This window comes from Rhinopithecus bieti, unplaced genomic scaffold, assembly GCF_001698545.2.
Source record: "Rhinopithecus bieti isolate Rb0 unplaced genomic scaffold, ASM169854v2 scaffold_12573, whole genome shotgun sequence".
Lineage (NCBI taxonomy): Eukaryota > Metazoa > Chordata > Mammalia > Primates > Cercopithecidae > Rhinopithecus > Rhinopithecus bieti.
Genome location: NW_016807321.1, coordinates 1,726,439 through 1,753,565, shown reverse-complemented (window position 1 = coordinate 1,753,565; position 27,127 = coordinate 1,726,439). Strand labels below are relative to the sequence as shown.

General features: G+C 62.9%; 2 protein-coding genes across 13 annotated transcripts; one reads left to right on the top strand and one right to left on the bottom strand.

Annotated features, from left to right (window-relative positions):
• Positions 1-6,222: 6,222 nt before the first annotated feature.
• HELZ2 (helicase with zinc finger 2) lies at positions 6,223-21,323 on the top strand. 10 transcript variants are annotated; one of them, XM_017881246.1, is made up of 21 exons: positions 6,223-6,243; positions 7,210-8,323; positions 8,647-8,830; positions 8,899-9,006; positions 9,856-10,373; positions 10,542-10,749; positions 10,903-11,183; positions 11,915-12,698; positions 12,942-13,017; positions 13,159-16,870; positions 17,009-17,103; positions 17,189-17,320; positions 17,418-17,579; positions 17,657-17,855; positions 17,926-18,042; positions 18,118-18,310; positions 18,464-18,598; positions 18,705-18,923; positions 19,018-19,174; positions 19,250-19,417; positions 20,057-21,323. In XM_017881246.1, exons 2-21 carry the CDS (start codon positions 7,527-7,529, stop codon positions 20,179-20,181), a joined length of 8,370 nt encoding a protein of 2,789 aa, XP_017736735.1. In that variant the 5' UTR covers positions 6,223-6,243; positions 7,210-7,526; the 3' UTR covers positions 20,182-21,323. The 10 variants fall into 10 exon arrangements, 6 of the variants coding, with proteins under 6 accessions (XP_017736735.1, XP_017736732.1, XP_017736734.1 ...); XM_017881243.1 differs by adding an exon at positions 6,697-6,745 and having other exon boundaries at positions 10,542-11,183; XR_001887197.1 differs by having other exon boundaries at positions 10,542-11,183; positions 18,198-18,310; positions 20,057-20,210.
• A 1,677-nt stretch (positions 21,324-23,000) lies between these two features.
• Positions 23,001-25,925, bottom strand: FNDC11 (fibronectin type III domain containing 11). 3 transcript variants are annotated; one of them, XM_017881240.1, is made up of 3 exons: positions 25,418-25,435; positions 24,184-24,277; positions 23,001-24,055 (listed from the first exon to the last, which is right to left on the bottom strand). In XM_017881240.1, exon 3 carries the CDS (start codon positions 24,043-24,045, stop codon positions 23,074-23,076), a length of 972 nt encoding a protein of 323 aa, XP_017736729.1. In that variant the 5' UTR covers positions 24,046-24,055; positions 24,184-24,277; positions 25,418-25,435; the 3' UTR covers positions 23,001-23,073. The 3 variants fall into 3 exon arrangements, with proteins under 3 accessions (XP_017736729.1, XP_017736728.1, XP_017736730.1); XM_017881239.1 differs by lacking the exons at positions 24,184-24,277; positions 25,418-25,435 and adding an exon at positions 25,483-25,925; XM_017881241.1 differs by lacking the exon at positions 24,184-24,277 and having other exon boundaries at positions 25,418-25,526.
• Between the last annotated feature and the right edge of the window lie 1,202 nt (positions 25,926-27,127).

Sequence of the window (27,127 nt, the reverse complement as noted above, 5' to 3'; positions counted from 1 at the left end):
GGGCTGTCCATGACTGTCCTCAGACCTGGCCTTGGACTCACAAGGAAGACCAGGCTGAGGCCCCTCCAGGCCAGGGCCCTGGGGCAGACATCTCAGGGAGCAGCCAGCCCAGGGCTCCTGCCGTCTCCAGCAGGTCGTGTCCCAGGAGGACCCTGAGGGCCAGAGGGCCCTGGATGCTCCTGATTCTGTCGGCAGCTGAAGGCCCGTCTGAGGCCCCGCAATGCGAGGGTCCCGTGTCCCACTTCACTGCTCCGAAGGGAACTGGCTGGCTGTCCGTCCGGCAAGCGGCCCAGACCCCACCTCTGTGCCGTTGTCACCAGGGCCCTGTCCTGGCTGCCCCACCCATGTCAAGCTACTGAGGCTGTGTCTTGTTTGTTTTCTCTGTTGCATTTTGTTTGCTGTTTGCTGTTGTCACAGTCAGCTGGTTTCGGCGTGATGTTGACCTTTTGATGTACATACTCCGTTTTAAACTCATTTCCACTCCAGTTGAGTTCTGCAGCTTGCAGCGGTATGACCCTATGGGGTCAGGAGGGCCCTGTAGCCCCACCCCACCGGCTCAGAACCTGTCACTAATACAGCTGCCTGGGACCCTGGGACCCGCAACCTTCCAGCTGCTTCCCTTGGTCAAAGTCACAAGTGGGTCTGCCTTGACAGCCCTCGCTGAACAGAACTTCCAGTGGGTTGTGGGTTCATTTCCTTTCTTTTAAGAACAAGGTTGGGACCTTTTCTGCCCTGGCCTTTAGCTGTTGAGGCATTGGGAGAGGAAGTTAATTTCAGAGCCATACAAAATAAGCCACAACCAGCTTCAGAATTAATTCCCAATCCCCATTCCAGCAGGGCTGGGAGCCCATTCCCAGTGCTTCCCAAGGCCCTCGGGGATGTCTGCCGCCAACCCAGCTGCTTCTGGCAGGGGCTGGGGAAGGGCCCTGGAGAAGCCCCATCCTCACGGGAACCACACTGCAGTGGGCCGGGGAGGTCGTCAGCACTGCCCCGGCTCCTCCAGGTCCTGCTGGCTCCTCCGGGGCAGGGTTCCCTGGACCTCCCAGTTCTGCACCTTGGGGCCAGCCAATACTCAGAGAGGAAGACCTTCTCAACCACATACAGAACACAGGTTTTCATGGCTGCCTTTGGTTTGGTTTTCTGAGAAGATAGGATTGGATTGGATTTTGCAGAGGGCGAGAACTTCTCTGTGCCTGCTCAGAGGCGCCCTGGGGAAGGGCCATGTTTGAGTTTTGCTTTGTATGTTGTTTTGCAAGTATCTGCCTGGTACTTTGATTTAAAATAAAACAATTTTCATAGTTTGAGTGTCTATCTCTTGGAATGAAGTGTGGAGAGAAATCAAGTCTATAAACATGCCCAAAGCAAACCGCGCTGGCTGCCACCCCACCCCGGGCCACTCACACCCACAGGCTTAGTCCTTCCAAGTAGCCTGGGGCTTCAGGACCCTTCCAGGGTGTCCCGAGGTCAAAGCTGATTTCATCACAGCAGGTGCTCTGTGCCCTTCTTCTCTCCCCAGCACCCGTCGGAGTTGTCAACAGGCCTGTTGGGAGGATCATGGCTGTTTTAGTCATTAGTGCTACTGCAACAAAATACCACAGGCTGGGGGGCTTGCAAGCAACAGAGATTCATTTCTGCACGCTGGCAAGTCTGAGATCAAGAGCATCAGCCAATTTGGTGCCTGGTGAGGGTTTTGAGGGTGTCCTGCAAATTGCTGGAGGACGATAGTAAGAACAGCCTTGGCGTCGGAGGCACCACACCCACGGGCAAGGAGAGGTCACAGCGGCACAGGGGCCTGCACCCACCAGTCAGGAGCTCAGCAGACTCACCCCAGGGGAGCACTTCCTCCCCACTCCCAGGGCTCAGTCCCAGAGTCATCTTGTCACACCAATGCTGTTCCCCTCCCTGCTGCCATTGTCCACCCAAGGCCATAGGAACCTGCACACCAGCCACAGGCTGGCCTCCCAGACTCACGGCCAAGCAAGAGGCAGACACAGAAGTCCACGCTGTGTGGTTCCACTTAGGAAAGTTGGACACTTCCCTTAAGGCAGAATGGTGTCAAAAGCTGGGTCACTGGGTGCCATCCGGGGTGGTGGCTGGAGGGGCACAGGGCGCTGGTTGCAAGAGTCCACTCTGAAACCTGCCCTTCTGCCATGGCTGCTCTCCCATGCCTGTGCCCTGCTGCAGCCCAGAGCTGACAAATGCACAGGCATGTCCTTCCAGCACACATTGGCACGGGAGCACCCTCCCCAGGTTCTATCTGCCTAGCTCCTCAGATTCCATGCGTATCGAGACGGTTTGAGCTCCTGTCTTCAATTTCCCTTTCCCATTGCTCAGTCCCCATCACGCCCCGTTGGGGGGAGTGGGACCACCAAACCACCTGTCCCCACTGACTTACCCACCCTTCCTGCCAACGCTTCACCATCCACGATACATCCCCTTCTTCGTGAGGTCCAGGTCCGCTCCCATCCTCCCTCCTGGGTCGATAGAAACTATTCCTGGCCCCTCCCACCTCTGCCCTTCCTGCCCCACCTGCTACCCCCATTCTCTATCACTTGGTGACCTTTTTCCGTTTGCTCAGTACGCCCAATCAGCGCCCATCATCCCCCTCTGGCCTCTGAAGGGAGCTATATCTGCCTCAGTATGCCCACCATGATAGCCTTCTGTTCGCTGTTAGCTTCATGGGGTTTCAGAGGCCAGCAAGATGGGCAGACTCTTACAAGGGTCATGTCTTGTACCCACTGAGTGTCCGCTGGTGCGAGCATGCATGCACGGCCGCTCCCTCAGTCTGAGGACACAGGCTGTGGGGAGGGCTGTGGCCTGTCCAGGTCCCTGTCCCAGCCGCAGGGCACTCCAGAGGGGCATGAGTCCCCACAGAGGTTTCGGAGTGGCTTTGGAGCCATGCCACTGTGTGGATTGGGCCACAGTGTACGCTGTCCACTAAGCTGAGGGACCTCTTGGTTGCTCCCAAAGTTTTGGTCAATTTTGAGTAAACTGGCTTGTTAAAAACGCCTCATGCAAAGTTTTTGGTGACCATAAGCGTTTAACTGGTTTGGGTAAATACCAAGGAGCCGAAACTGGCTAAGATTGTGTGGAAGTGTAATGTATGTAGTTTTGTAAAGATACTGGCTAAGGTGTGTGCTAAGAATGATTAGTTTGTAATGAATCTGCAGGTGTGTGCTAAGATATGTATTTAGTTTGTAAAACTGGCTAGTTGTGTGCTAAGATGTATTTAGTTTTGGAAGAACTGGCTAGCTGTTGTGCTAAGAAATTGTATTTAGTTTCATGTAAGAAACTTAGCTTATAGTTTTTTTTTTTTTTTTTTTTTTTTTTTTTTTTTTTTTTGTTCTTCTGCCGCAGTGGAGGCACCTACCTTACACTCGCGCCATGCAAATGAATGAGGGTTTCCTGTTGCTCCACGTCTCACCAGCATTTGGCATGTCAGTTGTTTTGGGTTTGGGACATTCTTATTTTATTTTTATTTTTATTTTTCTTCTTTTTTTTTTGAGGCGGAGTCTGCGGCTTGTCGCCGCCGGACTGGAGTGCAGTGGCCAAGATCTCAGCTCACCTGCAAAGCTCCGCCTCCCCGGTTTGACACCATTCTCTGCGCTCAGCCTCCCGAGTAGCCTGGGGCAGCAGGCGCCCGCCATGCTTCGCCGCAGCCTAGTTTTTGTATTTTTTAGTAGAAGACGGTTCACGCGTGTTAGCCAGGATGGTCTCGGATCGTCCTGACCTCGTGATCCGCCCGTCTCGGGCCTTCCCAACAGTGCTGGGATTACAGGCTTGAGCCAGCCGCGGGCCCGGCCTATTTTATTTTTTTTCAAGAGGATCTCACTCTGTCACGGAGGGACCAGGCTGGAATGCAGTGGGCAGCATTTCGGACTGCAGCTGGCAACCTCCTGACGCCCGGGTCAAATGATCGTCCTCCTCGATTCATCCTCAATTCCCGAGTAGTGCTGGATTACAGTGCGTGCCCACCATGCCTGGCTATATTTTTGTAATATTTTAGTAGAGATGGGGTTTCTCCATAGTTGGCCAGACTGGTCTCGAATTCTGAACCTCAGGTGATCCCGCCTGCCTCGGAACTCCAAAAAGTGCTGGGAGTTAATAGTGTGAGCTTATGCTACGCCTGCCGAGAGGCCAGATCTTTCATCCCACCCCGGACGCCTGAGTCGACTCTATTTCTGGAATCTCTGTTCTGACCTGGAGCCTGCGCATCGCACACCCGGGTCAGTGACTTTGCAGTGCGTTGTGTGTTTAAGTAAGTCGTGCCAGCACTGCTGTGACGTCCTTTTTAGTAGTCATCCTGGGTGGACCATCAGGACAGGCACCTGTAATCCTGGCAGGCTCAAGTGGAGGCCAAGGTGGGTGGTTGCTTGAGTCCGGAGTTCAAAAGAGCTGGGACCACTGAGAAACCCCATCTCTGAAAATCATAGAAAAAACTCCCCCAAAATAGGCTAACTGTGGTGGTGGCACGCTGTAAGTCCCAACTACCAGGAGGCTGAGGTGGGAAGACTGCTTGAGTCAGAAGTCGAGGCTTGGCCAGGAACTGTGATGGCATCACTGACTCACGGCCTGGCCCGATGGATGGAGACCCGGTCCCAAAAACAAACAAAACAAACAAACCAAAACAAAACAAAAAACTAAGTCCTGCCCAGCGTTGGCTTGGTGATGTAATAATGACTTTTCCCCAAAATGAACGTGAAGTCAGCGTATCCCAGCCATGAGATTGCAGGTTTATTTAGGAAGAACTCACATCTTTGTGTGATGCGAAGCCTCTCCATCCAGGAACACAGCGTTCTGCACAAGTTCTTGCAGCGTCTGGCACGCGGAAGCCTGCCAGCCGCTGGGGGCCGCTGTCCGTTGGCGGTCCGCCTCCCTCCGAGAAGCCGCAAACGTGATGGTCTGCGAGAGGCTCCCTGGGGTTACGGCGTAACCCAGCCGACCTCCCCAAGGTAGGCCGTGAGCCCCCCGCCCGGCCCCTCCCCACGAGGTGGCGTGCCTTGCATGGCAGCTTCCTTGTTTCAGGGGGCCAGCATAACTGTCCATTACCTACTGCCTGCAGAACAGTCGCCCGCAAAGCTCAGTGGCTTAACAACAACATGAGATAGTTTATTTATTATCTGTATTTTTTTGAGACCGGAGCTGTGCTCGTCACCCAGGCTGGAGTGCAGTGGACAGATCTCGGCTCACTGCAACGCTCCACCTCCTTGGTTCAAGCAATTCTGCCTCAGCCTCCCCCAAGTAGCTGGGACTACAGGTGCCGCCCCCACCCGCCTGCTAAACCGGATGTTTATTTTAAAGCAACATAGACATAACAGCTGGGCGTTGTTCTAGGTGGGTAGGGGTTAGCCGCACAGGGCTCCCTGAGAATGGGGCAGTAAGGCGGGGGCTGGAAAGCTCCGAGCTTGCAGGTGGGCCCTGGAGGGCGCTCGGCTCTTCATGGGGGCCTCCCCCCAGGGCCTGACCCAGAGGCCAGTCCAGAGAGCAATAGCGCCAGGCGTGCTAGACCTGGGACCGTGCGGTGGCCCCAACTTGGTGCCCATAATCCTGCCATATCCTGGTTGGTGACAGAAAGGGACTTGGGGTCGGAGCAGCAACCAGGGCCACCAGGCAGGTCCTGCCGTCAGGGGACCAGGCTTCTCAGGTCTCGCTGAGCCTGGAGTTTCTCCAAGGGCTGAAGTGGAGTCACCAAAGGGCCCTCCTGCACGTCCAGGGCCGGGAAGGTCTCATCCGCCTTCCGCCTGGCACACCACGGCGGTTCTGGTGTGTTGAAGGGCTGGACGGGGGGCGTGGGGGCCGGACAGGGTGCGGAAGGAGCCTCCACACCCCAGGCCACCCGCCCCCGACGGCCACTGGGTTTCCACCCCCAGGCCACCCCCTGCCTCCGACGGGCATTGGGTGCCTTTAGGGAGGACCGCCCCTTCACTCCCCGGCTGGCCGCATCCCCGAGGTTCCCTCCCGCAGTGGGGCCGAGCTGTCGCGGAGGCCGGGGGCAGGCGGGGAGGGGCGGGGGGCGGTGAGGGAACTTTCCCGCGATCGGCGTCCCCAGTGGCCCCGGGGCAGAATCGAAACCGGAGCTCTGGGTAGGCCTGGCAGCAGCGCCCAGGAGGGTGAGGCAGGCCCATCCGCAAGGGCGAGGGGGCGGGGGGCCACGGTGGCAGGGACGGCTCCAGAGGGTGAGCGGCAGGGGTCTAGGGCGGGGGGGGCAGGGCAGCGGGGGTCCAGGGGGGCGGCTCCAGGAGGGTGAGCACAGTCGAGGGTCCACGGGCGGGGCTGGGGGCGGGGCCGGGGCGGGGCTCCAGGAGGTGAGGCGCAGGGTCCAGGGCGGGGGCAGGGCACGGGATCCAGGCGGGGTCCGGGAGGGCGAGTGCAGCCGAGGGTGCGGGGTCCCAGGAGCTGCAGACCCAGCCGAGGACAGTGCAGCCCGCCCGGGACCGGCGTGCTCCACAGCGAGCCCCAGCCCTGTGGTCTGTGCACCCACTGGAGTGCAGGATTTTGGGGTCTCGGCACCCACTGGAGCGCAGGATTTTGGGGTCTCGGCACCCACTGGAGCGCAGGATTTTGGGGTCTCGGCTCCTTTTTGGACGGCAGACTCGAATGGTTTCTCAGAGGGGTCCCCGGGGAGTGCCGGGTTCTCATACTCAAGTCTGCCTCCAGTCTGTTGCTTTTAAACTTCCTCTTCTTGTTGCATCTCAGCTGCAGTGGGGACCCAGGGACCCATCTCTTCCTGGGACCCTGAGCTCTGGTGAGCACAGCACCCTCCTCTCCCTGAGGCCCCTCCCCAGGTGCAGATGTGGGGACCTCTTTTTCTGGGGGCCAGAGGTCACTTAACAGAAAAGGAGGTTCTGCATCCTTAGAGGAGTCAGGAACCTGAGGCCCTGGGGTGCACAGGACCCCCGGCTGGGGCAGAGGGGTGCGACTTCCTGGGGGCGGCACTGTGCCAAGGGCTCTGCCCCCTCCAGGGCTCCACAAGCAGCCACCTTGGCTCCTTCTAGGCGGGGCCTGAGACCCTTCAGGAGGGAGGGTCTGGCTGTGTCCGGGTCAGTGAGCCCTGACTCCCTGACAGGTCACAGCTGCTGCCAAGGCCTCGGCCTCAGCGTGGGCAGAGTCCCAGCTCCTTGCTTGGTGGAGGGGCCATGCTTCTCAGCTGGGCCTGGAGCAGATGTCTCCCGGCCTCAGTCTCAGTCTCACCTACTCCTTCTGTCGCAGGCTTCGAACCGTGGCCAGCAGTCCTAGCGGACCACGTGGACCCGTGAGCTCAGGAGCCTCGGACACTGTCCCGGAGAGCCAAGCTGGTGTTCGAGGTGGCGCCTCCAGGGTCCAGCCTGCTGCCCAACAGCCCCGCGGCCACCAGGGGGCCGTCCCTGGCCCGGCTGTGTGCCCTGGTGGACCTGTGTCTGGGCTGCTCCCGCTGCACCCAGCGGCTCAATGAAAGCACCTACGTCCTCCGCAGGGTGGAGCATGACTGCTCCCACGAGATCCTGCTGGCCCGCTTCAAGCAGGCCACCAAAAGCAAGGTCTGGCGCATGGTGGGCTGCCGGCCCACCTTCCCAAGGCCCTTGTGCTACCAAGTCTGCCGCTATTATAGCCCTGGGCTCGGCTGCCGGCGCCACCGAAACCGGTGCACCTTTGCCCGCAGTCGCGAGGAGGCCCTGGTCTGGACCTTTGAGCGTCAGCACAACCTCCAGCGCATGTGGCTGAAGGCGGAGGTGCAGGGCGGTGGGGCCCAGGGAGGGGCAGGCCGGGCGGCTGATGCCATCCTCACGGAGTTTGGCGGCCGCTTCGAGCTGCTCTGCTCCCTCTGCTTCAGGTGCTGCCCCCCACGTGTCTGTCGCGTGGACCCCCAGGGGCAGTGCCCTGAGCACGGAGCCTGCCCCTCCCTCTTGGCCCATGTGAGCGCCGAGGGCCGCCGCAAGCAACAGTTTGTGACGGTGAGGCCACAGCCCCGGGCCGGCCAGCCTCCCGCCTACTGCAGGTTTGTGGGGCGCGGGCAGCCATGCTGGCGTGGGGAGTCCCGCTGCCAGTTCGCACACAGCGCCGTGGAGATGGCTGTGTGGGAGGCCGAGCAGCTGGGTGGTCTCCAGCGGGGGGACCTGCTCACACCCCCTGCCCCTGACAGCGACGGGCGCACGGTCCCCCTCGGCCAGCCCCCTGTGGCCTGGCTGTACTGCCCGGCCTGCTTGGTCACCTGCCACTCTCAGGAGGCCTTCGAGAACCACTGCGCATCCTCGGAACACGCACAGATGGTGGCCTTCGACCAGGCCGTGCCCTGGGAGCACCGTTCCCCACCCCCAGGACTCTCCAAGTTCGAGCTCTGCCCGAAGTAAGGATGCCCGGGGCAGGAGCTTGGGGTGGGGCATGAGCCCACTGTAGGCAGAGCTAGAGGCTCCCAGGTTCAGTGGACGGTGGCCTCCCTGCCACCTGCTGGGGGCTGAAACCACGGTGGCCTCTGAGGACCTGGATAAGGGAAGTTCATGTTTGGGAACTGCTTGAGCCAGGCCTTGTCCCGGGAGCACAGGAGTGGGTGGGACGAATAAAGCCCCTGCTCCCTACAGAGGCCAGTATTGGGCTGAGGGGGTCCTGGCCTTTGAACTCAGCACGGTGGCTGTGCCTCCGCGTAGCCCTGCTGACCTCCCTGTCCCCCAGGCCTGACCTCTGTGAGTATGGGGACGCCTGCACCAAGGCGCACTCGGCACGGGAGCTGCAGGAATGGGTCCAGCGCAGGCGGGCTGTGGAGCTGCGGGGGCAGGCGGCCTGGCAGGGTGGGCTGGTGCCCTACCAGGAGCGGCTGCTGGCCGAGTACCAGCGCAGCAGCAGTGAGGTCCTTGTGGTAAGTGGGCCCTGGGAGTGGGTGGGGTGGGGTCCAGGCCTCCTGCTGAAGGCTAGACTTCCACACAGCTGGCAGAGACCCTTGATGGAGTGCTCGTCACCTGCAACCAGCCCCTGATGTACCAGGCCCAGGAGAGGAAGACCCAGTACAGCTGGACGTTTGCCGTCCACTCTGAGGTGAGCAGAGAGCAGCTCCGACTGGGCGGAGGGAGCCCTGGGGAAGTGGTGACCTCAGCCCGGGCACACGTCGAGAGTCTGGGTCACGGAGCTAATACCAAGGCACTGCCACTTGGCACCTGCATGACCTGCGGCAGGTTCCTTAGCCTCTCTGCCTCAGTCTCCTCACCTACAGCAGGGGGGCTGGGAGAGTCCTGCCCTGGTAAGGTTACTCTATAGAGTAGATGGGTTAAAACAAGGATTTGGCCTGGTGCCGAGGCTCACTCCTGTAATCCCAGTACTTTGGGAGGCCAAGGCAGGTGGATCACTTGAGGTCGGGAGTTCGAGACCAGCCTGGCCAATATGGCGAAACTCCGTCTCTACTAAAAATCCAAAGAAAAAAGAAAAAAGAAAAAAAAATTAGCCAGGCATGGTGGTGGGTTCCTGTAATCCCATCTACTCAGGAGACTGAGGCAGGAGAATCACTTGAACCCGGGAGGCGGAGGTTGTAGTGAGTTGAGATCACACCTTTGCACTCCAGCCTGGCGACAAGAGTGAAACTCCGTCTCAAAAACAGAAACAAAAACGAGGGTTCACCAGGGTCTGGCACCTGGAGAGTGCGTGGTGAGGCCTCAAGCTGCCCACATTGCTCCACGGAACATCCACAGGGGCCCCGGGAAGGTTCAGCGACCCCCGTTTAGCACAGGAGGAAACTGAGGTTGACAGAGGCTGGGTAACCTGCTTGCGTTCCATCCAGGAAGTGGCAGGGCCGGGACCTGAACCCTGCACTTGGGCTACACTGGCCAGGCTGCATCTCAGGAGGGTCAGGGGGAGTCCTGGGCCCCCCTCACCGTCCGGCCTCCTCTCCAGGAGCCCCTGCTACATGTGGCCCTGCTGAAGCAGGAGCCTGGAGCCAACTTCTCCCTGGTGGCTCCCGGCCTCCTGCCGGGCCGGCTCTACGCACGGGGTGAGCGCTTCCGTTTGCCCAGCTCCGCCGCCGACTTCCAGGTGGGAGTGAGTGTGCAGGCCGCCTCCTTTGGCACCTTTGAGCAATGGGTGGTCTTCGACTTTGGCCGCCGGCCGGTGCTGCTGCGGAAGCTGGGGCTGCAGCTGGGCCAGGGGCGTCGCCCAGAACCCTGCAGGAGTCTGGCGCTCGGCCACCCTGAGGAGATGGAGCGCTGGCACACTGGCAACCGCCACGTGGTGCCTGCCGTGGAGCGGACGGCCGAGCAGACAGCCCTGATGGCCAAGTACAAGGACCCTGCCCTGGCCCTAGAGTTTAACCGCAGCGGCCTGGCCTCGGGCCCCATCTCACCAACCAACTATCGGCAAAGGATGCACCAGTTTCTCTATGAGGAGGAGACGGCTCAGCAGCAGCTGGTGGCCAAGTGAGCTGGGGGGCAACGGGAGCGGCTGAGGGTAGCGGGAGCAGCTGGGGCAACGGGAGTGGCTGGGGCAACGGGAGCGGCTGGGGCAACAGGAGCGGATGGAGGCGTGGACTTGGCAGTGGGGCTGGCAGCTGTGGCCCCATGACCCGACCCAGGCCATCCTGCCAGGCTGACCCTGCGGGGCCAGGTGTTCCTGAAGACGGCATTGCAGACGCCAGCGCTGAACATGCTCTTCGCGCCTCCGGGAGCACTGTACGCAGAGGTCCCCGTCCCCCCCTCCCTGATGCCAGACACAGACCAGGGCTTCCTGCTGGGCCGGGCGGTCAGCACAGCCCTGGTGGCCCCCGTCCCCGCACCCAACAATGCAGTGTTCGAGGTACGGCTGGAGAAACGGGCCAGCTCGGAGCAGGCGCTGTGGCTGCTGCTTCCCGCCCGCTGCTGCTTGGCCCTGGGGCTGCAGCCTGAGGCCCGCCTGGTCCTGGAGGTGCAGTTCCAGATTGACCCGATGACCTTCCGCCTCTGGCACCAGGCAGTGGACACGCTACCTGAGGAGCAGCTGGTGGTGCCTGACCTGCCCGCCTGCGCCCTTCCCAGACCTTGGTCTGTCCCACCCTTGCGGCGTGGCAACCGCAAGCAGGAGCTGGCCGTGGCGCTCATCGCGGGCTGGGGCCCTGGGGATGGGAGGCGTGTCCCCCCACTGCTCATCTATGGCCCCTTTGGCACCGGCAAGACCTACACGCTGGCCATGGCCTCCCTGGAGGTCATCCGGAGGCCTCAAGCCAAGGTGCTCATCTGCACACACACCAACAGGTAAGCCCGAGCCTGGCCTGGCCCCCTCACTTGACGCCCGGCCCAAGCCGACACTGGGCAGGCAGTTAGCCCCTAGGCATGCTGCAGTCCTCTGATTCTGCAGGGACCCTCCCTGTAGCCGGCCAGCCTTGGACTTTGGCTTTATCAGACCCAGCTCAGGGCACCCAGGGTGGCCAAGTCTGCTGTCAGGTGAGGAGCTAGGTGCCTCTGCCGGGGCCCTGGCCCAAAGAGTCACGGGGAAGGCTGCAGCATGGTCCACCCAGCAGTTCCTGGAGATGAACCTTGTTTTTGGTTTTTACAGAAACACAGATTTTTGTCCTAACCACAAAGTTCCCCTTTGGTTTCTGTGGTTTCCTCGGGTCCCTGCCACCAGCAGCTGCCCAGACCGGGGCCTTCCCATCCCTGCACAGTGGGGAGTGGGAGGAAGAGCCTGGGACAGTGGGGCCATACGTCCCAGGCTGATTTCTGGATTAGGGATTCTGGGGGCCTGGGAGGCAGGTGTCTGCAGTGTCAGAGGGGCTGCTGGGCTCGCCCAGGTGTTACCCAAAGCCCTCTGTGGCCTCTTGCCCCTCGGACTCCTGAGAGTGGGGACACCAGCATTTGCTGCTCACCTCTGACAGCCAGACAAGGGCTGTGCGCGGGGGCAGCTCGGCTGGGCACACAGTAGGTGCTTTAGCGGACAGCACTGAGGCCCCCAGCAAGAAGCCCATGAACTCCTCCCCCTCACACAGCGCTGCCGACATCTATATCCGGGAGTATTTCCACAGCCATGTCAGCGGCGGCCACCCCGAGGCCACTCCTCTCCGTGTGATGTACACGGACCGGCCACCGAGCCAGACGGACCCCGTCACGCTGCAGTACTGTTGCCTGACCAACGACCACCGGGCTTTCCGCCCGCCCACGTGGGCAGAGCTGGCAAGGCACCGGGTGGTGGTCACCACCACCTCCCAGGCCCGCGAGCTCAGGGTGCCGGTCGGCTTCTTCTCCCACATTCTCCTCGACGAGGCGGCCCAGATGCTGGAGTGTGAGGCCCTCACCCCGCTGGCCTACGCCTCGCACAGCACCCGCCTCGTGCTGGCAGGCGACCACATGCAGGTCACGCCCCGGCTCTTCAGTGTTGCCAGGGCCCGGGCGGCCGAGCACACGCTGCTGCACCGCCTCTTCCTGTACTACCAGCAGGAGACGCACGAGGTGGCACGGCAGAGCCGCCTGGTCTTCCATGAGAACTACCGCTGCACGGAAGCCATCGTCAGCTTCGTCTCCCGGCACTTCTACGTGGCCAAGGGCAACCCCATCCACGCCAGGGGCAAGGTTCCGCCCCACCCCCGGCACTACCCACTCATGTTCTGCCACGTGGCGGGCAGCCCAGACCGGGACATATCCATGACATCCTGGTTGAATCTGGCTGAGATTGCCCAGGCCGTCGAGAAGGTGCAGGAGGTCTACAACACCTGGCCCAGCTGCTGGGGTGGCCGTGAGCAGAGGCACATCTGCGTCGTGTCCCACGGGGCTCAGGTGAGCCCGGCCAGCCCCCGACTGCACCCCTGCTGCGGGAGGGGGAGGCTTGCCGGCTGATGGACGAGCCCTCTGCCTCAGTGACGCCATCTGTAAGAGGGGCTGCAGTATTTGCCTCCCAGGGCTGATGTTGGGCTCGGCCCCTGAGGTGTCTGGAGCTTGGTGGGGGTGCCGTTTCCTGGTCGGGGGTGGCAGAGTCCTCACTGCGTCCAGCGCTCATCCCCGGCCCTGCTGCGTCTTCAGGTCAGTGCGCTGAGGCAGGAGCTGAGGAGGCGGGACCTAGGCCAGGTGTCTGTGGGCAGTTTTGAGATCCTGCCAGGTGGGTGACCAGCGGGGCCAAGTGCTGCCTGCTGCCCCAGGATGCCCCGGGTGGCTTGGCCCACTCCTCAGCCTGGCATCGGCGGGGGTGGGGTTGGTCCCACCGTCCGGTGTGCCCAGCCTGACCGCATGCCCTCTGCAGGGCGGCAGTTCCGGGTGGTGGTGCTCAGCACGGTGCACACCTGCCAGAGCCTGCTCAGCCCCGGGGCATCGGCCCCCGAGTTCTTCACCGACGCCCGCGTGCTCAACACCATCCTGACCCGCGCCCAGTCCCAGCTGGTGGTAGTGGGGGACGCCGTGGCCCTCTGCTCCTTCGGGGCCTGTGGCAAGCTCTGGGAGAGCTTCATCCGCGAGTGTGTGGAGCGGCACAGTGTCTGCCCCGAGGGCCTGTCCATGGAGCAGGTCGAGCAGGGCGTGGCGCAGAGACGGCGCTGGCCCCCTCAAGGCACACGAGCTGGGGCAGCGGGGAACTGGGAGGCTGCCCCAGAGCCAGTAGGGGACCCAGCCGAGGAACCAGCGACTGTGGTGACGGCCACAGTGAAGGCAGAGCCGGGAGATGAGGCTCTGAGCCCAGCCTCTGGTGAAATCACGGCAACCACAGCGCAGACGGAGGCTGTGGCAGCGCCAGCAGGAGGCGCAGTGAAGGAGGACACGGCGCCCGGGGCCTGCACGGCGGGAGCAGCCGCTGCGGCAGGCGTGGAGTCCACCGAGCCTGAGGATGCAGAGGCTGACTTCTGGCCGTGGGACGGGGAGCTCAACGCTGACGACGCCATCCTGCGGGAGCTTCTGGATGAGAGCCAGAAGGTGATGGTAACCGTCGGGGAGGACGGGCTGCTGGACACCGTCGCCAGGCCAGAGTCCCCGCGGCAGGCCCGGCTGTACGAGAACCTGCCCCCGGCTGCACTGCGGAAGCTGCTGCGTGCGGAGCCAGAGTGGTACCGTCACTGCACCTTCGTGCAGGAGACCTTTGAGCGGGCGTCCGCCATCCCGCTGGACGACGCCTCCTCGGGCCCCATCCAGGTCAGGGGCCGCCTGGACTGTGGGATGGCCTTCACCGGGGATGAGGTGCTGGTGCAGCTCCTTTCGGGAGACAGGGCCCCCGAGGGGCGGCTTCGGGGCCGCGTGCTGGGCGTGCTGAAGAGGAGGAGGCACGAGCTGGCGTTTGTGTGCCGCATGGACAGGTGGGACCCGCGCATCATGGTCCCCATCAATGGCTCCGTGACCAAGATCTTTGTGGCCGAGCTGAAGGACCCATCGCAGGTCCCCGTCTACGGCCTCCGGAAGGGCCGGCTGCAGCGTGTGGGGCTTGAGAGGCTCACGGTGGAGGCCCGGCACAGCCGGCTCTTCTGGGTCCACATTGTCCTGTGGCGGCAGGGCTTCTACTACCCGCTGGGCATCGTCCGGGAGGTGCTGCCTGAGGCCAGCACCTGGGAGCAGGGCCTCCGCATCCTTGGCCTGGAGTACAGCTTGAGGGTGCCCCCATCGGACCTGGCTGCCGTCACCAAGGCACTGCAGAAATACCAAACAGAGCTTGGCCGGGTTGCCGGCCGTCGAGAGGACTGCCGCACCTTCCTGACCTTCACTGTGGACCCCCAGGGCGCCTGCAACCTCGATGATGCCCTCAGTGTCCGAGACCTGGGTCCCCAGTGCGAGGTGGCTGTACACATCACTGATGTTGCCAGCTTCGTGCCCAGGGACGGGGTGCTGGACGTGGAGGCCCGAAGGCAGGGTGCTGCGTTCTATGCCCCTGGCAGGGAACCAGTGCCCATGCTGCCTGCCAGCCTCTGCCAGGACATCCTCAGCCTCCTGCCGGGCCGGGACCGTCTGGCCATCTCCCTGTTCCTCACCATGGAGAAAGCCAGTGGCCAGCTGAAGAGCCTGCACTTTGCACCCTCCGTGGTCCGCTCTGACCGCCAGCTGTCCTACGAGGAGGCAGAGCAGGTGATCAGGCAGCACCCGGGTGCCGGCCGTGAGCTGCCAGCCCGCCTGGACTCTGTGGACGCCTGCGTCGTGGCTGCGTGCTACTTCTCTCGGCTGCTGCGCCGGCACCGCCTGCAGTCCGACTGCTTCTATGAGCAGCCGGACGAGGACAGCACCCTGGGCTTCCGCGCGGCCCACATCATGGTGAAGGAGTACATGATTCAGTTTAACAGGCTCGTGGCAGAGTTCCTGGTGGGCAGCGAGCGCACACGGACGGTCACGCCTCTGCGGTGGCAGCCAGCACCCCACAGCCAGCAGCTCAAGGCCCTGTGTGAGAAGCATGGGGAGTGGGTGCCCCTGTCACTGCACCTCGGCCACCACCTGCGTGGCGGTGGGGGCAGCGCCCCTGACACGCAGCTGCACCTCCTGGCCTCCCTCTGGAAGCAGGTCCAGTTTGCCGCCCGCACTCAGGACTACGAGCAGATGGTGGACTTAGTCACCACGGACGACATGCACCCGTTCCTGGCTCCTGCAAGCCGCGACCTCCGCAAGGCCTTGGAGCGCTCGGCGTTCGGCCGCTGCACCTGGGGCCACCAGCAGCAGGGTGGCCACTACTCGCTGCAGGTGGAATGGTACACATGGGCCACCTCACCCATCCGCAGGTACCTGGACGTGGTGTTGCAGCGGCAGATCCTGCTGGCGCTGGGCCATGGGGGCTCCGCCTACTCTGCCAGGGACATTGATGGGCTCTGCCAGGGCTTCAGCCTCCAGCACGCACTTGCCCAGAGCTATCAGCGGCGGGCGCACAGCCTGCACCTGGCCGTGCAGCTCAAGGCCCAGCCTCTGGACAAGCTGGGCTTCGCGGTGGATGTGGAGGCAGGCTCCCGCTGCTTCCGGCTGCAATTCCCCAGCAACCGGGAGACACTGCCCGACCCCTGCTCCGTCCCCTACAGCTCCCTGCAGCTGGCCGAGCACCCCCATGCCCTGGCAGGCCGGCCGGGCCTGCAGCTCCTGTGGCGGCGCCGGGTCTACTCAGTGCAGGGATCCAGCCCGCCCTTGCCACTGCCTGGCACTGTGCTGGACCCACACACCTGGGCCGTGGAGACGGCTCTATGGAAGCAGCTGCTGGCGCTGGTGGAGCTGCAGCTCTGGCCAGAGGCGGCTGCTCTCATCCAGGAGAAGGGTGAGGCGTCCCCACGGCGGGGGCTGGTGCAGGTGCAACGGAGCCGCTGTGGCCATTTCCTGGAGGTGGCCCGGGAGCTGGGCAGTGGGGACACCCTTCAGGTGCAGCTCGGCGCCAGCCTGCAGCACGGCTTCCTGGTACCGAGCCCTCAGCTCTGGACCGTGGCACCCGGCTTCAGCCTCTGCCTGGAGCACGTGGAGCGGCCCGGAGACTGCTTCTTGGGCCATGTGTACCGGGCCCCGCGGGACCGCTATCGCGACGTGGATGAGTACGCCTGCGTGTGGGAGCCATTCTGCGCTCTGGAGTCGGCCACTGGTGCGGTTGCCGAGAATGACTCTGTCACACTTCAGCACCTGAGTGTTTCCTGGGATGTGTCACGGATGCCGCAGGGGCAGCTGCAGGGTGCCTTCCGCCTGGAGGCCGCTTTCCTCGAGGAGAACTGTGTCGACATCAACCTCAGCTGCTGCTACCTCTGCATCCGGCTCGAGGGGCTGCCGGCTCCCACGGCCAGCCCTCGCCCCGGGCCCAGCAGCCTCGGCCCTGGCCTGAGTGTCGACCCTGGCACCTACACCTGGGTGGCCCACGGGCAGACGGAGGACTGGGACCAGGAGCGCCGGGCAGACCGGCAGGAGGCTCCCAGACAGGTGCACCTCTTCATCCACCACATGGGCATGGAGAAGGTTCCGGAAGAGGTGCTGAGGCCGGGCACCCTGTTCACCGTTGAGCTGCTGCCTAAGCAGCTTCCTGATCTGTGAGTGGCTTCCACCAACGGAGGCTGGGCTGGGGGACCACCCCTGGCTCCTCACTTCTGGGAGGGGGGTACCTCGTGGGGCAGCAGTCCCTTTCCTGGGAGTCCTGTTGGTTTTCCAGTGTGTGCCTTCACCCCCAGCCGCAAGGAGGAAGCTGTGCGTGGGCTAGAGGAGGCGTCCCCGCTGGTCACCAGCATCGCACTGGGCCAGCCTGTCCCGCAGCCCCTCTGCAGAGGTAGGTCTGCCCCACCCCTCCAGCTTCCCCTCTGACCCCCAACCCCACCCTGCGTGAGTGCTCAGGGAGGCCGCCCGGCTGTCAGTGATCCCCAGCAGGTTCCTGGAGCGGCAGACCTATGACATCCCTGGAGGCCGCCACAAGCTGAACCCTAGCCAGAACAGGGCGGTCAGGGAGGCTCTGGAGAAGCCCCTCACAGTCGTCCAGGGCCCGCCAGGTACAGCCCACGCAGGGGGAGCTGCGGGTTGCCTTGGGCTGCCTTGGGCCACAGGGACCCCAGGGGTGGGCTACAATCTCCTGTTCTCCGGCTGCAGGTACAGGGAAGACGATCGTGGGCCTCCACATCATATTCTGGTTTCATAAATCAAACCAGGAGCAGGTGCAGCCCGGAGGCTCCCCCGATGGGGAGACGCGGCTAGGGGGTCCCTGCATCTTGTACTGCGGCCCCTCCAACAAGTCGGTGGATGTCCTGGCAGGTGTGCCAGGGTCGGCGGTGGGGGTCTTTGGGGTGCTGGCACGTGGGGCTAGACTCACGTCCCCCTACTGCCCTCAGAACTGCTCCTGAGAAGGATGGAGCTGAAGCCTCTCCGGGTGTACAGCGAGCAGGCCGAGGCCAGCGAGTTCCCAGTGCCGCGCCTGGGCAGCAGGAAGCTGCTCAGGGGGAACCCCCGGGAGGGGAGGCCGAACCAGAGCCTCAGGTGTGCCCGCTGTCTTTGGGGCTTGGGCCGGGATGTCCAGCCAGCCCTGTGTAGGTGGGTCTCACTGAACTCTGCCCCCGGGATGGCCCTGCGTGGGCAGGGCTCACTGTGTTCTGCCCACCAGGAGCATCACCCTGCACCATCGGATCCGGCAGGCCCCCAACCCGTACTCGTCGGAAATCAAGGCCTTTGACACCCGGCTGCAGAGCGGGGAGCTTTTCTCCAGGGAGGACCTGGTCTTGTAAGTGGCAGGGGCTGGGGGATGGAGCTACCTGCAGCATGGGGGCCCTGGGGTGACAGGCAGTGTCCCTGTCAGGTACAAGAAGGTCTTGTGGGAGGCTCGGAAGTTCGAGCTGGACCGGCACGAGGTCATCCTCTGCACCTGCTCCTGTGCAGCCTCCGCCAGCCTCAAAACCCTGGATGTGAGGCAGATCCTTGTTGATGAGGCAGGCATGGCCACAGAACCTGAAACCCTCATCCCCCTGGTGCGGTTCCCACAGGCCGAGAAGGTTGGTGGGGCGGGGTGTGTGGGTAGCACGGGCAGGCATCCCTGGCACAGTCTCGCAACTGAGGCACCCTGTGTGTGCAGACGTGGGCATCGTGTGGGGCTGGGGTCCCTCTGGGTCTAGCGGTGTCAGGGCCAGGCCTGTCTATTCCTCCAGGTGGTTCTTCTCGGAGACCACAAGCAGCTGCGGCCTGTGGTCAAGAATGAGTGGCTGCAAAACCTGGGTCTGGACCGGTCTCTGTTCGAGCGGTACCACGAGGACGCACACATGCTGGACACTCAGTACCGCATGGTGAGCCCGCCCCGCTCAGCCCCCAGCCCACCTGCAGCCCCTGGGGGGGCCACAGCCCCATGTGGCAGCTCTGGCACCTCTGACCAGTGCACATCCTTGCCTGCAGCACGAGGGCATCTGTGCCTTCCCCTCTGTGGCATTCTACAAGAGCAGGCTGAAGACGTGGCAGGGCCTGAAGAGGCCGCCCAGTGTCCTGGGCCACGCTGGCAAGGAGAGCTGCCCTGTCATCTTTGGCCACGTGCAGGGCCACGAGCGGAGCCTGCTGGTGTCCACGGACGAAGGGAATGAGAACTCCAAGGCCAACCTGGAGGAGGTGGCTGAGGTGGTGAGTGTCTGGTGCCTGAGGGTCAGGGAGGGCTTCCTGGAGGAGGGCAGGAGAGGCACCAGGGTCCGCTCCACCTGCCCCCTCGGCCCCTCAGGTCCGTATCACCAAGCAGCTGACCCTGGGGAGGACCATAGAGCCCCAGGATGTCGCCGTCCTCACGCCCTACAACGCGCAGGCCTCTGAGATCAGCAAGGCCCTTCGACGAGAGGGCATCGCCGGGGTGGCTGTGTCCTCCATCACCAAGAGCCAGGGTGAGGCTGGGGGCTCATGGGTGGGGCCAGGAGGGTGGGCGCAGTGGCCGCAGGGCCTCACCTTCCATCCCGCAGGGAGCGAGTGGCGCTATGTGCTGGTGAGCACCGTCCGCACCTGTGCCAAGAGTGACCTGGACCAGCGGCCCACCAAGAGCTGGCTCAAGAAGTTTCTGGGCTTCGTTGTGGACCCCAACCAAGTGAACGTGGCTGTCACGCGGGCCCAGGAGGGGCTCTGCCTGATCGGTGAGGGCAGGGCTGGGTTATTCCTGGTGGGAACACAGGTGGGGCCAGGGCTGGGCTGGGGAGCCGCCGACTCCGCCTGACTCCTGCCTGACCCTGCCTCCTCCCACCTGACTCTGCCTCCTCCCACCTGACCCTGCCTCCTCCCGCCTGACCCTGACCCCTCTCACCTGACCCTGACCCCTCTCACCTGACCCTGACTCCGGCCTGACCCTGACCCCTCCCGCCTGATCCTGACCCCTCCCGCCTGACCCTGACCCCTCCCGCCTGACCCTGACTGACTCCCGCCTGACCCTGACCCCTCCCGCCTGACCCTGACTGACTCCCGCCTGACCCTGACCCCTCCCGCCTGACCCTGACCCCCTCCTGCTGGACCCTGACCCCTCCTGCCTGACCCTGACCCCTCCCGCCTGACCCTGACTCTCACCTGACCCTGACACCTCCCACCTGACCCTGACTGACTCCCACCTGACCCTGACTCCGCCTGGCCCTGACTCCTCCCACCTGACCCTGATCCCTCCCACTTGACCATGACCCCTCCCACCTGACCCTGACCCCCCCACCTGACCCTGACCCCCCCACCTGACCCTGACTCCTCCCACCTGACCCTGACTGACTCCTGCCTGACTCCCACCCTCATAGGAGACCACCTTCTCCTGCGCTGCTGCCCCCTCTGGCGGAGCCTCCTGGACTTCTGTGAGGCTCAGCAGAGCCTTGTGCCTGCCGGCCAGGTGCGCGTCTGCAGGAGGCCAACTATGCCTTCCTGAAGAGCCCTCCCCACCCGCAAGCTGCCAGGACTGGGAGGGCAAGTCCGGGGCCCCCCAACCTCCCCACCGCCCTCCACCATCAGCCTGCCTGGGCCAGCCTGCCTCCTGGCCTCAGGGTCTCCCTGGGGCAGGAAGTCGGCAGACTTGGAGGAGGAGGAACGGTGAGGGCCAGTCCCCACACCCCTGCTTCTCCTGGGCATCTGGGAACAGGGACACCTCTCAGGGTGGCCAAAAGGGGCTTCTTTGGGACCAGCGCATGGAAATTCTGCTGTCCCTGGGAGGTCTCAGAACTAGGAAGGAAACCCTATGGAGGCTGCCCTTTGACCTTTGGATGCCACCTGGGATCACTCTGGATGGCGTCTGTGGAGTTCAGGTTTATTCTGTATTTAAATGAACTCAAAGCCAGCATCCTGCTGGGCGTGGTAGCTCACGCCCATAATCCAGCACTTTGGGAAGCCAAGGCAGGGGGATAACCTGAGGTCATGAGTTCAAGACCAGCCTGGCCAACATGGTGAAACCCTGTCTCTACTAAAAATACAAAATTAGCCGGGCGTGGTGGCGGGCACCTGTAATCCCAGCTACTTGGGAGGCTGAGGCATGAGAATCGCTTGAATCCAGGAGGCAGAGGTTGCAGCGAGCTCTGATCGCACCACTGCACTCCAGCCTGGGTGACAGAGTGAGACCCTGTCTCAAAAAAAAAAAAAAACCAGCATCTGTTACTGGAACAGAGACAGCCTAAGCTCAGGACAAGGAGGCCTCCCTGGCAGAGGGGGCCTTTTTCCCACCACCGCCACCTGTGTCCTTCAGGGGCTGCGGAGGGCAGCCCAAAGCCAGGGGCCCACCCCGCCCCACCCTGCCCTCTGAAATGTGAAAAGCCTGCAGTCTTCCCTTGGGCTGCGCGGTGGGCTGGGGGGCTGGGGGTGCTGGGGCGATGCTTCCACCCTGGACTCCGCACTTTGGTACAGCCTGCTCAGCTGCAGCTGTTTCTCGAGCGCTGCCACCTCAGAGCAGCTCCGCCCCTCCTGCTGCCTCCAGTCCTGAGGGAGGGGCTTGCCCCACTTTCTACATTCCAATTTTTATATCTTTGAATTATGTGATTAGATATTAATTTAATGATAAAACCACTCTGAAAGCTCTTCTCACTCCTGGGTGTTTTGAGGTCAGCTGGGGGGCAAACGTGGATGGCTACTGTGCTGGGGATGCGGCCGTGGAGGCCGTCGAGGGCCCACTGCAGAGTGCTGGGTGCAGGGCGTGGGGAGGGCGGTTTTGGGACGCGGCCGTGGAGGCCGTCGAGGGCCCACTGCAGAGTGCTGGGTGCAGGGGCATGGGGAGGGTGGTTTTGGGACGCGGCCGTGGAGGCTGTCAAGGGCCTACTGCAGAGCACTGGGTGCAGGGCGTGGGGAGGGCGGCGACCCCCCCTGCAGGGCTGGTGGCTTGGGCTGCCTGTGCCGGGAGGGGAGGGACGGTGCCTGGTGTGGTGAGGACAGGCCACAGCTCCGGAGCTGCTCTGCTGTCACCAGACTGGCCAAGTCCAAAGTCCCTGAGGCCACCAGCCTTGACTGTCCTGTTGGTCCCATTTTTGAAGCTGCTCCCCAGGACCCCCTGGCCACTGTGAGCTGGGGTCCTTCCGCACCTGGCCCATTCGTGGCTGCATCCACAGGGGCTCCCGTGGTCTCCCAAAGCCAGCTCGGGGGTCAGATGGTCATGGGGGCTATGGTCACTGTGGGAAAAGAGGTTCTGGGCGTCTGTGGAGGGAGGGGCAGAGCATGGAGTCTCCAGGACGGTGGCCTCCTTGGTGTGCTGATCGGGCCCTGCCTTGAAGACCACATCTATTCTTGGGCCGTCATGAAATAGACAGTAGTTTGCAATAGCTTGAGAAGTGCCTGCAGAGAGGATGAGAAGGCATCTCTAGCAAAGGGGACTTGGGGACCTCACCAGCCTGCAGCCAGGGAAGGCTTCTTGGAGGAAGGGGCAGCTGTGGTCCTGAAGGTGAGCGGTGGGGGGGAAGCAGAGGCTGGACGCCTAGCAAAAGCAGCTGATCCTGGAGGAGCGAGGGAGCTCGGGGCTGGGAAGGCCCTTGAGGAACAAACAGTGGGCGGGGCACGGAGGGGCACAGCTGATTTGCTCACAGCCAGGAATCCCTAGTGGTGCCGGCTGCTGCTTCCTTGGGGTGCCAATGAGCACTCGAGGCTGGGCTGGGGTGGTGGGACGCACTGTGGCCTAGAAGTGTCATCCCCTTAGGGAGGCCCCCAAGCCAGGAAGATGGGTAAGGAAGGCCAGAGCTCAGTCATGGTGATGGGTGTGGCGAGGAGAGGCGGGGGCTGGGACCGCAGAGGCCCTGTGGTCATGGTGATGGGTGTGGCGAGGAGAGGCGGGGGCTGGGACCGCAGAGGCCCTGTGGAGCAGCTCTCGTCATGGGAGGAGGCCCCCAGGTGTCAGGGGCTGGCACTTCTTGCTCCAGGTTCAGCTGTCGTGGGAGGTCCGGCCTGGGGCTTGGCATGTTTTGAGCCAGGAAAAACACTGTGGCTGCTGCCTTTAAAACATAAATAGGGGAGGCCGAGACGGGCGGATCACGAGGTCAGGAGATCGAGACCATCCTGGCTAACACGGCGAAACCCCGTCTCTACTAAAAAATATAAAAAACTAGCCGGGCGAGTTGGCGGGCGCCTGTAGTCCCAGCTACTCAGGAGGCTGAGGCAGGAGAATGGCGTAAACCCGGGAGGCGGAGCTTGCAGTGAGCTGAGATCCGGCCACTGCACTCCAGCCTGGGCGACAGAGCGAGACTCCGTCTCAAAAAAAAAAACAAAACAAAACAAAACAAAACAAAAAACATAGCTTTGTGTCTTTAATTCCGTATGTGCATTTACACTCCTCTGTATTAGTGGATAAATATTAGAAAATCATCTCTCGGACAGAGTGGCTGAGGGCGGGCCCCTCCAGGGGCCCCAGCTTGGTCTGCAGGGTGAGGCTGTCCCTCCAGGGCTCGTACACCAGCGTGGAGGTCTCGACCCTCTTGATGGTGAACTTGTAGGAACGGTTGGGCAGCAGGTTTCGAACGTCGAAGGTGCAGGCAGCCACGGGGATGACGCCACACTGGGCGCACTCCTGCTGCGTCCGCGGGTCCAGCAGCCTGAAGCGCAGCTCATACTGCTCCGAGGCGGCCGGCTGGATGGTGACGAACCAACGCAGGCGGGCCCAGTCCTGGTGGGCCGCCGACTCCTTTCTGTCAAACATGACGGGCATCTTGGTGCTCAGCATGAGCCAGATGTGCGGGATCTTGGCAGCACTGACATCAGACACCAGGCGGTGCTTGACGTGCAGCCGTCCCGGCACCATCATGGTCAGGAAGCTGTCCATGACAGCCGACACGTCTGCCAGCCGCCGCTCCACCAGCGCCCAGTCGGCCAGGAAGGGCCGTGGGTCCGGCGACTGGAGCAGGGCGTCCAGCTCAGCACGGCCATGGTCCAGCTGCTCCAGCAGGTCCCCGAGGAGCAGGAGCTGGATCTTGGTCTGAGCTGTCCCCACCTTCTTCATGCGCTGGAACTTCCGGGGGTCGATGAGCTGGCACACGGCGCTGGGCAGCACCAACGGGTTCTGGTCGCCCAGGGCTAGGTGCTTGGGCAGGACCTCGATGTAGTAGGAGCACTTACGCAGCAGCTGCATGCGGGCGTGGTGGCGCTTGAGCAGGTGCGGGCTCAGGTCCGAAGTCAGGAACTCACGCAGGGCATTGCGGCGCTCGGTGTAGGTCCTCCACGCCTCTGGCTCCAGCAGCTGCTGGTCATCTGCCTCCTCCTGGTCCAGGAAGGACTGGGGATTGCCCAGCTTCATCTTGTCCAGGCCCAGGCCTGCCACGTGGGAGCTCATTATCCAGGAGCTGGGGGGAGGGCTGGGTGTCAACTGCCAGGCAGGCTGGCCTCCCCTGCGCAGTGGCACGCTCGGGGGATGGATTCAGCCCACTGCCCCCATGCTGGGCCTCTGTCCTTCCTCGGGGGCACAACTCACTGGGAAGAGGCTGCCTGGAGGGCTGGATGGGCAGGCTACAGATCTGGACACAGCTTATGCTGAGGAGCATAAACCTCTACTGACAACCGGTGGCCTGCAGGACAGGACAGGGAAGAGCTAGGACTGCGGACTTCTGGCCAGAACAGCCAGGGCAGAAACCCCAGCCCTGACCTGTGGCCTGGCAAGGGCCCCAGTTCCTAGCCCTGGTACTGAAAGGGGATGCTGGCACCCTCAGGGCTGTGGAGAGGGGACAGCATGGTCCTAAGCAGCACAGAACCCCCCTTAGGGACACTCGTGGGCCATCTTCCCGCTCTGGTTCTCCCTGGGGACTCTCTATGCCTCATCGCAGTCGTAGAGCAGAGAGACGGGCCTCACCAAAGACTAGGCCAGCTGGCCAGTCAGCGTGGGAGGAGGGCGGCAAGGCCTGGACCCAGAGGAGCAGCCCTCCTCCTACGCTGTGGGCCCTCGCTGTGGACCCGGGACCCTGTCCCTGGTGAGCTCACGGACTCCACAAGCAACACTCCGTTTCCCAGATGGAGCCTGAGGCTAAGACGCTTGGTTCTTGCTCTCATCCAGGGTTTCAGCCCAGTGCTGAGCCGAGTCTGACCCTGTGTCTGTGGGTGCACCGGCTGAGTGCAGCTGTGGCCCCAGGCTCTGCCGCAGCTCCCTTGAGAGCAAGCTGCACCCTGGCTGCTGCCCCGGCTCCCAGCAACCCTGGAGATCTCAGGTTGTCACAGCCACTAGGGCCTGGGATGAACCGCAAATGAGAGCTAAGCAGTTGTGTGAGTTCCCCAAGGCCACACAGGTAGGTGGCAAGCCATGTTTGCCTCACGCCCAAACGGGCAACCCTTGACCTTCCTGGGGCAGCGGGGTGAGAACAGGACCCTGGGGACAGCAGGGAGTGTGTCTAGGGTGAGGTGCTAGCTGAGAGCAGGTCCCCGGGACCCCAGGCCTAAGCCCTGCTCTGGCTGGAGGCTGGGGCGGATTTCACCACTGGAGGGAAATCGTGCCTCTGTGATGTGTGAGAGATGTTTTCCAGTCTCCAGCAGCTGCCCAGGTGGAAAACCCAGAGGGGCTGGTCATGAACCCTGGAAAGAGGTTCCGAACCCCTTGCTGCTTCCTACACACCCCTGGTCCCAGGCCCGCTTCCCTGAGACCACCAGGTGCCCGCACCCTACCTCCTCCCCCACACTCCCCTAGGCCCACGTCCCCGGCCGCTCTGCCTGCCCCTTACCTTCCCGAGACCCCCAGCCCTCCTTTCCCAGCCCCCGCCGCCGCCCCAGACCCGCGCCCACTTGCCCTGCCTCCGAAGCGGAGCCGCGCGCGGACTTCCCAGAGCCCAGCCTCCCTCCGCGCTCCGCGGGTTGCCCTGGGGACCGGGGCCTTTGTGACGCTGCGGCCCGGGGGCGGGGCGGGGGTGGGGACCCAGGACCCCGAGCCGAGGAATCTTCCATCCGCGTCGCTTCCTGGGGAGTCCCAGACTTCTGGGGGCCCGCGTCCCCGACTTGGGGGCCACCTCGGGTGGCTGGTCCAAGAGCCGGGCTCCAAGTGGGGTTCCCGTCCCCACGCACCCCCGGCTTCCAGCGGGCCGCAGGAGCCTCAGGTGACTGGAAGGGGGTTCCCGCTCAACCCCCCAGTCCTAGTGCACTCCTCGGAATCCCTCGGAGTAATTTGGGAGCGAGGAAGGGCCCGGTGACCTGGCACATGGACCACCCAGCGCAGAGGAGAGGGGCGGCTCCGCCCAGCAAGGCCCCGCCCCCCACAGGCTCCTCCCACCACGGGCTCCCCCCCCTCAGGCTCCTCCCACCACAGGCTCCCCCCAATCCCGCAACGGCCCCTCCCACCACAGGCTCCTCCCAGCGCAGGCTCCTCCCACCACGGGCTCACCCCACCGCGGCCCCTCCCACCACAGGCTCCTCCCACCACGGGCTCCTTCCGTACGGGGCGAGGGGTCTCCCACCTGGGGCCGCCCAAGCTCAGGCCCCGACCTGACTCTGGATAAATGGGGTCTTCATAGCTCCAGGGAGCCCCACAGAGGAGCTCTAAGGCCATCTGGTCCCGTCTGTATCCGTTCCATTGGGCTCAGGGCCTCTGGGATCCTTCCCTTCCCCCACAGCACACCCCAGCTACCTGGGGTTCTCCGGGGGTCACAATCTCAGACACCCCAAGGTGCCCCTCGTTCACCTTCAGGAAGATGCTGGAGGAAGACACTTTCCATCCTCCTCATCTCCATCCCCACGGAGGTCAGTGCTGGGGCCTCTTCCAGGATGGGCATCTTTGAGCCCCTCCCAGGCTCTTCTGTAACCTGAGCTTCCCCCTCCTCCCGACGACCCCACCTCAAGAGCTTTCCTTTGGTGTATGTAGGCCCCAGGGGTTAGGCCTGGCAGGAAGTGGGTGGGTGTGGGTGATTTTTTTTGAGATAGCGTCTTGCTCTGTCACCATGCTGCAGTCTCCACCTGCTCACTGCAGCCTCCACCCCCCGGGCCCCAGTGATCCTCCCACCTGGGTCTTTCTGATCCTTTGGGATTACAGGTGTGAGCCCCGCGCCCAGTCCTGTTGGGTGCTGTTTCTGCCTTGCCCTCCCTGCCTGGGCTGGAACTCAATAAATGTCAGCTATTGTTATTGTTGTTATTGTTATTTAGGGCTCCAGGGGACAAAGCCAGGTTGTTTGGAGAAGGGGGTGCTGTCTGACACAGAGGGTTGGGAAGCACTAGGAGTTAGACCCCTTACCCCCCACCCTGCAGGCCACTCACAGAGAAGCAGGGTGGGGGCAGAGCAGCCTCCCCTTCTCTTCTGGCGCCAGGCAGGTCCTGGATGTCTGCCTTCTCCTGGGTTCCACCCTATCCCCTTTCTTTCAATTTCTGATTTCTAATTTTTTTTTTTTTTGAGATGGAGTCTCGCTCTGTCACCCAGGCTGGATTGCAGTGACACGATCTTGGCTCAC

Coding starts and splice junctions, on each gene's coding strand:
- HELZ2 (XM_017881242.1), top strand. CDS start 7,527: ATGGTGGGCTGCCGGCCCACCTTCCCAAGGCCCTTGTGCTACCAAGTC. Junction 11,184..11,914: donor ATCTGCACACACACCAACAG/GTAAGCCCGAGC, acceptor CCCCTCACACAG/CGCTGCCGACATCTATATCC. Junction 19,175..19,249: donor CTCCATCACCAAGAGCCAGG/GTGAGGCTGGGG, acceptor TCCATCCCGCAG/GGAGCGAGTGGCGCTATGTG.
- FNDC11 (XM_017881239.1), bottom strand. CDS start 25,637: ATGGAAGATTCCTCGGCTCGGGGTCCTGGGTCCCCACCCCCGCCCCGC. Junction 24,056..25,482: donor GGCTCCGCTTCGGAGGCAGG/GCAAGTGGGCGC, acceptor CCCTCCCCCCAG/CTCCTGGATAATGAGCTCCC.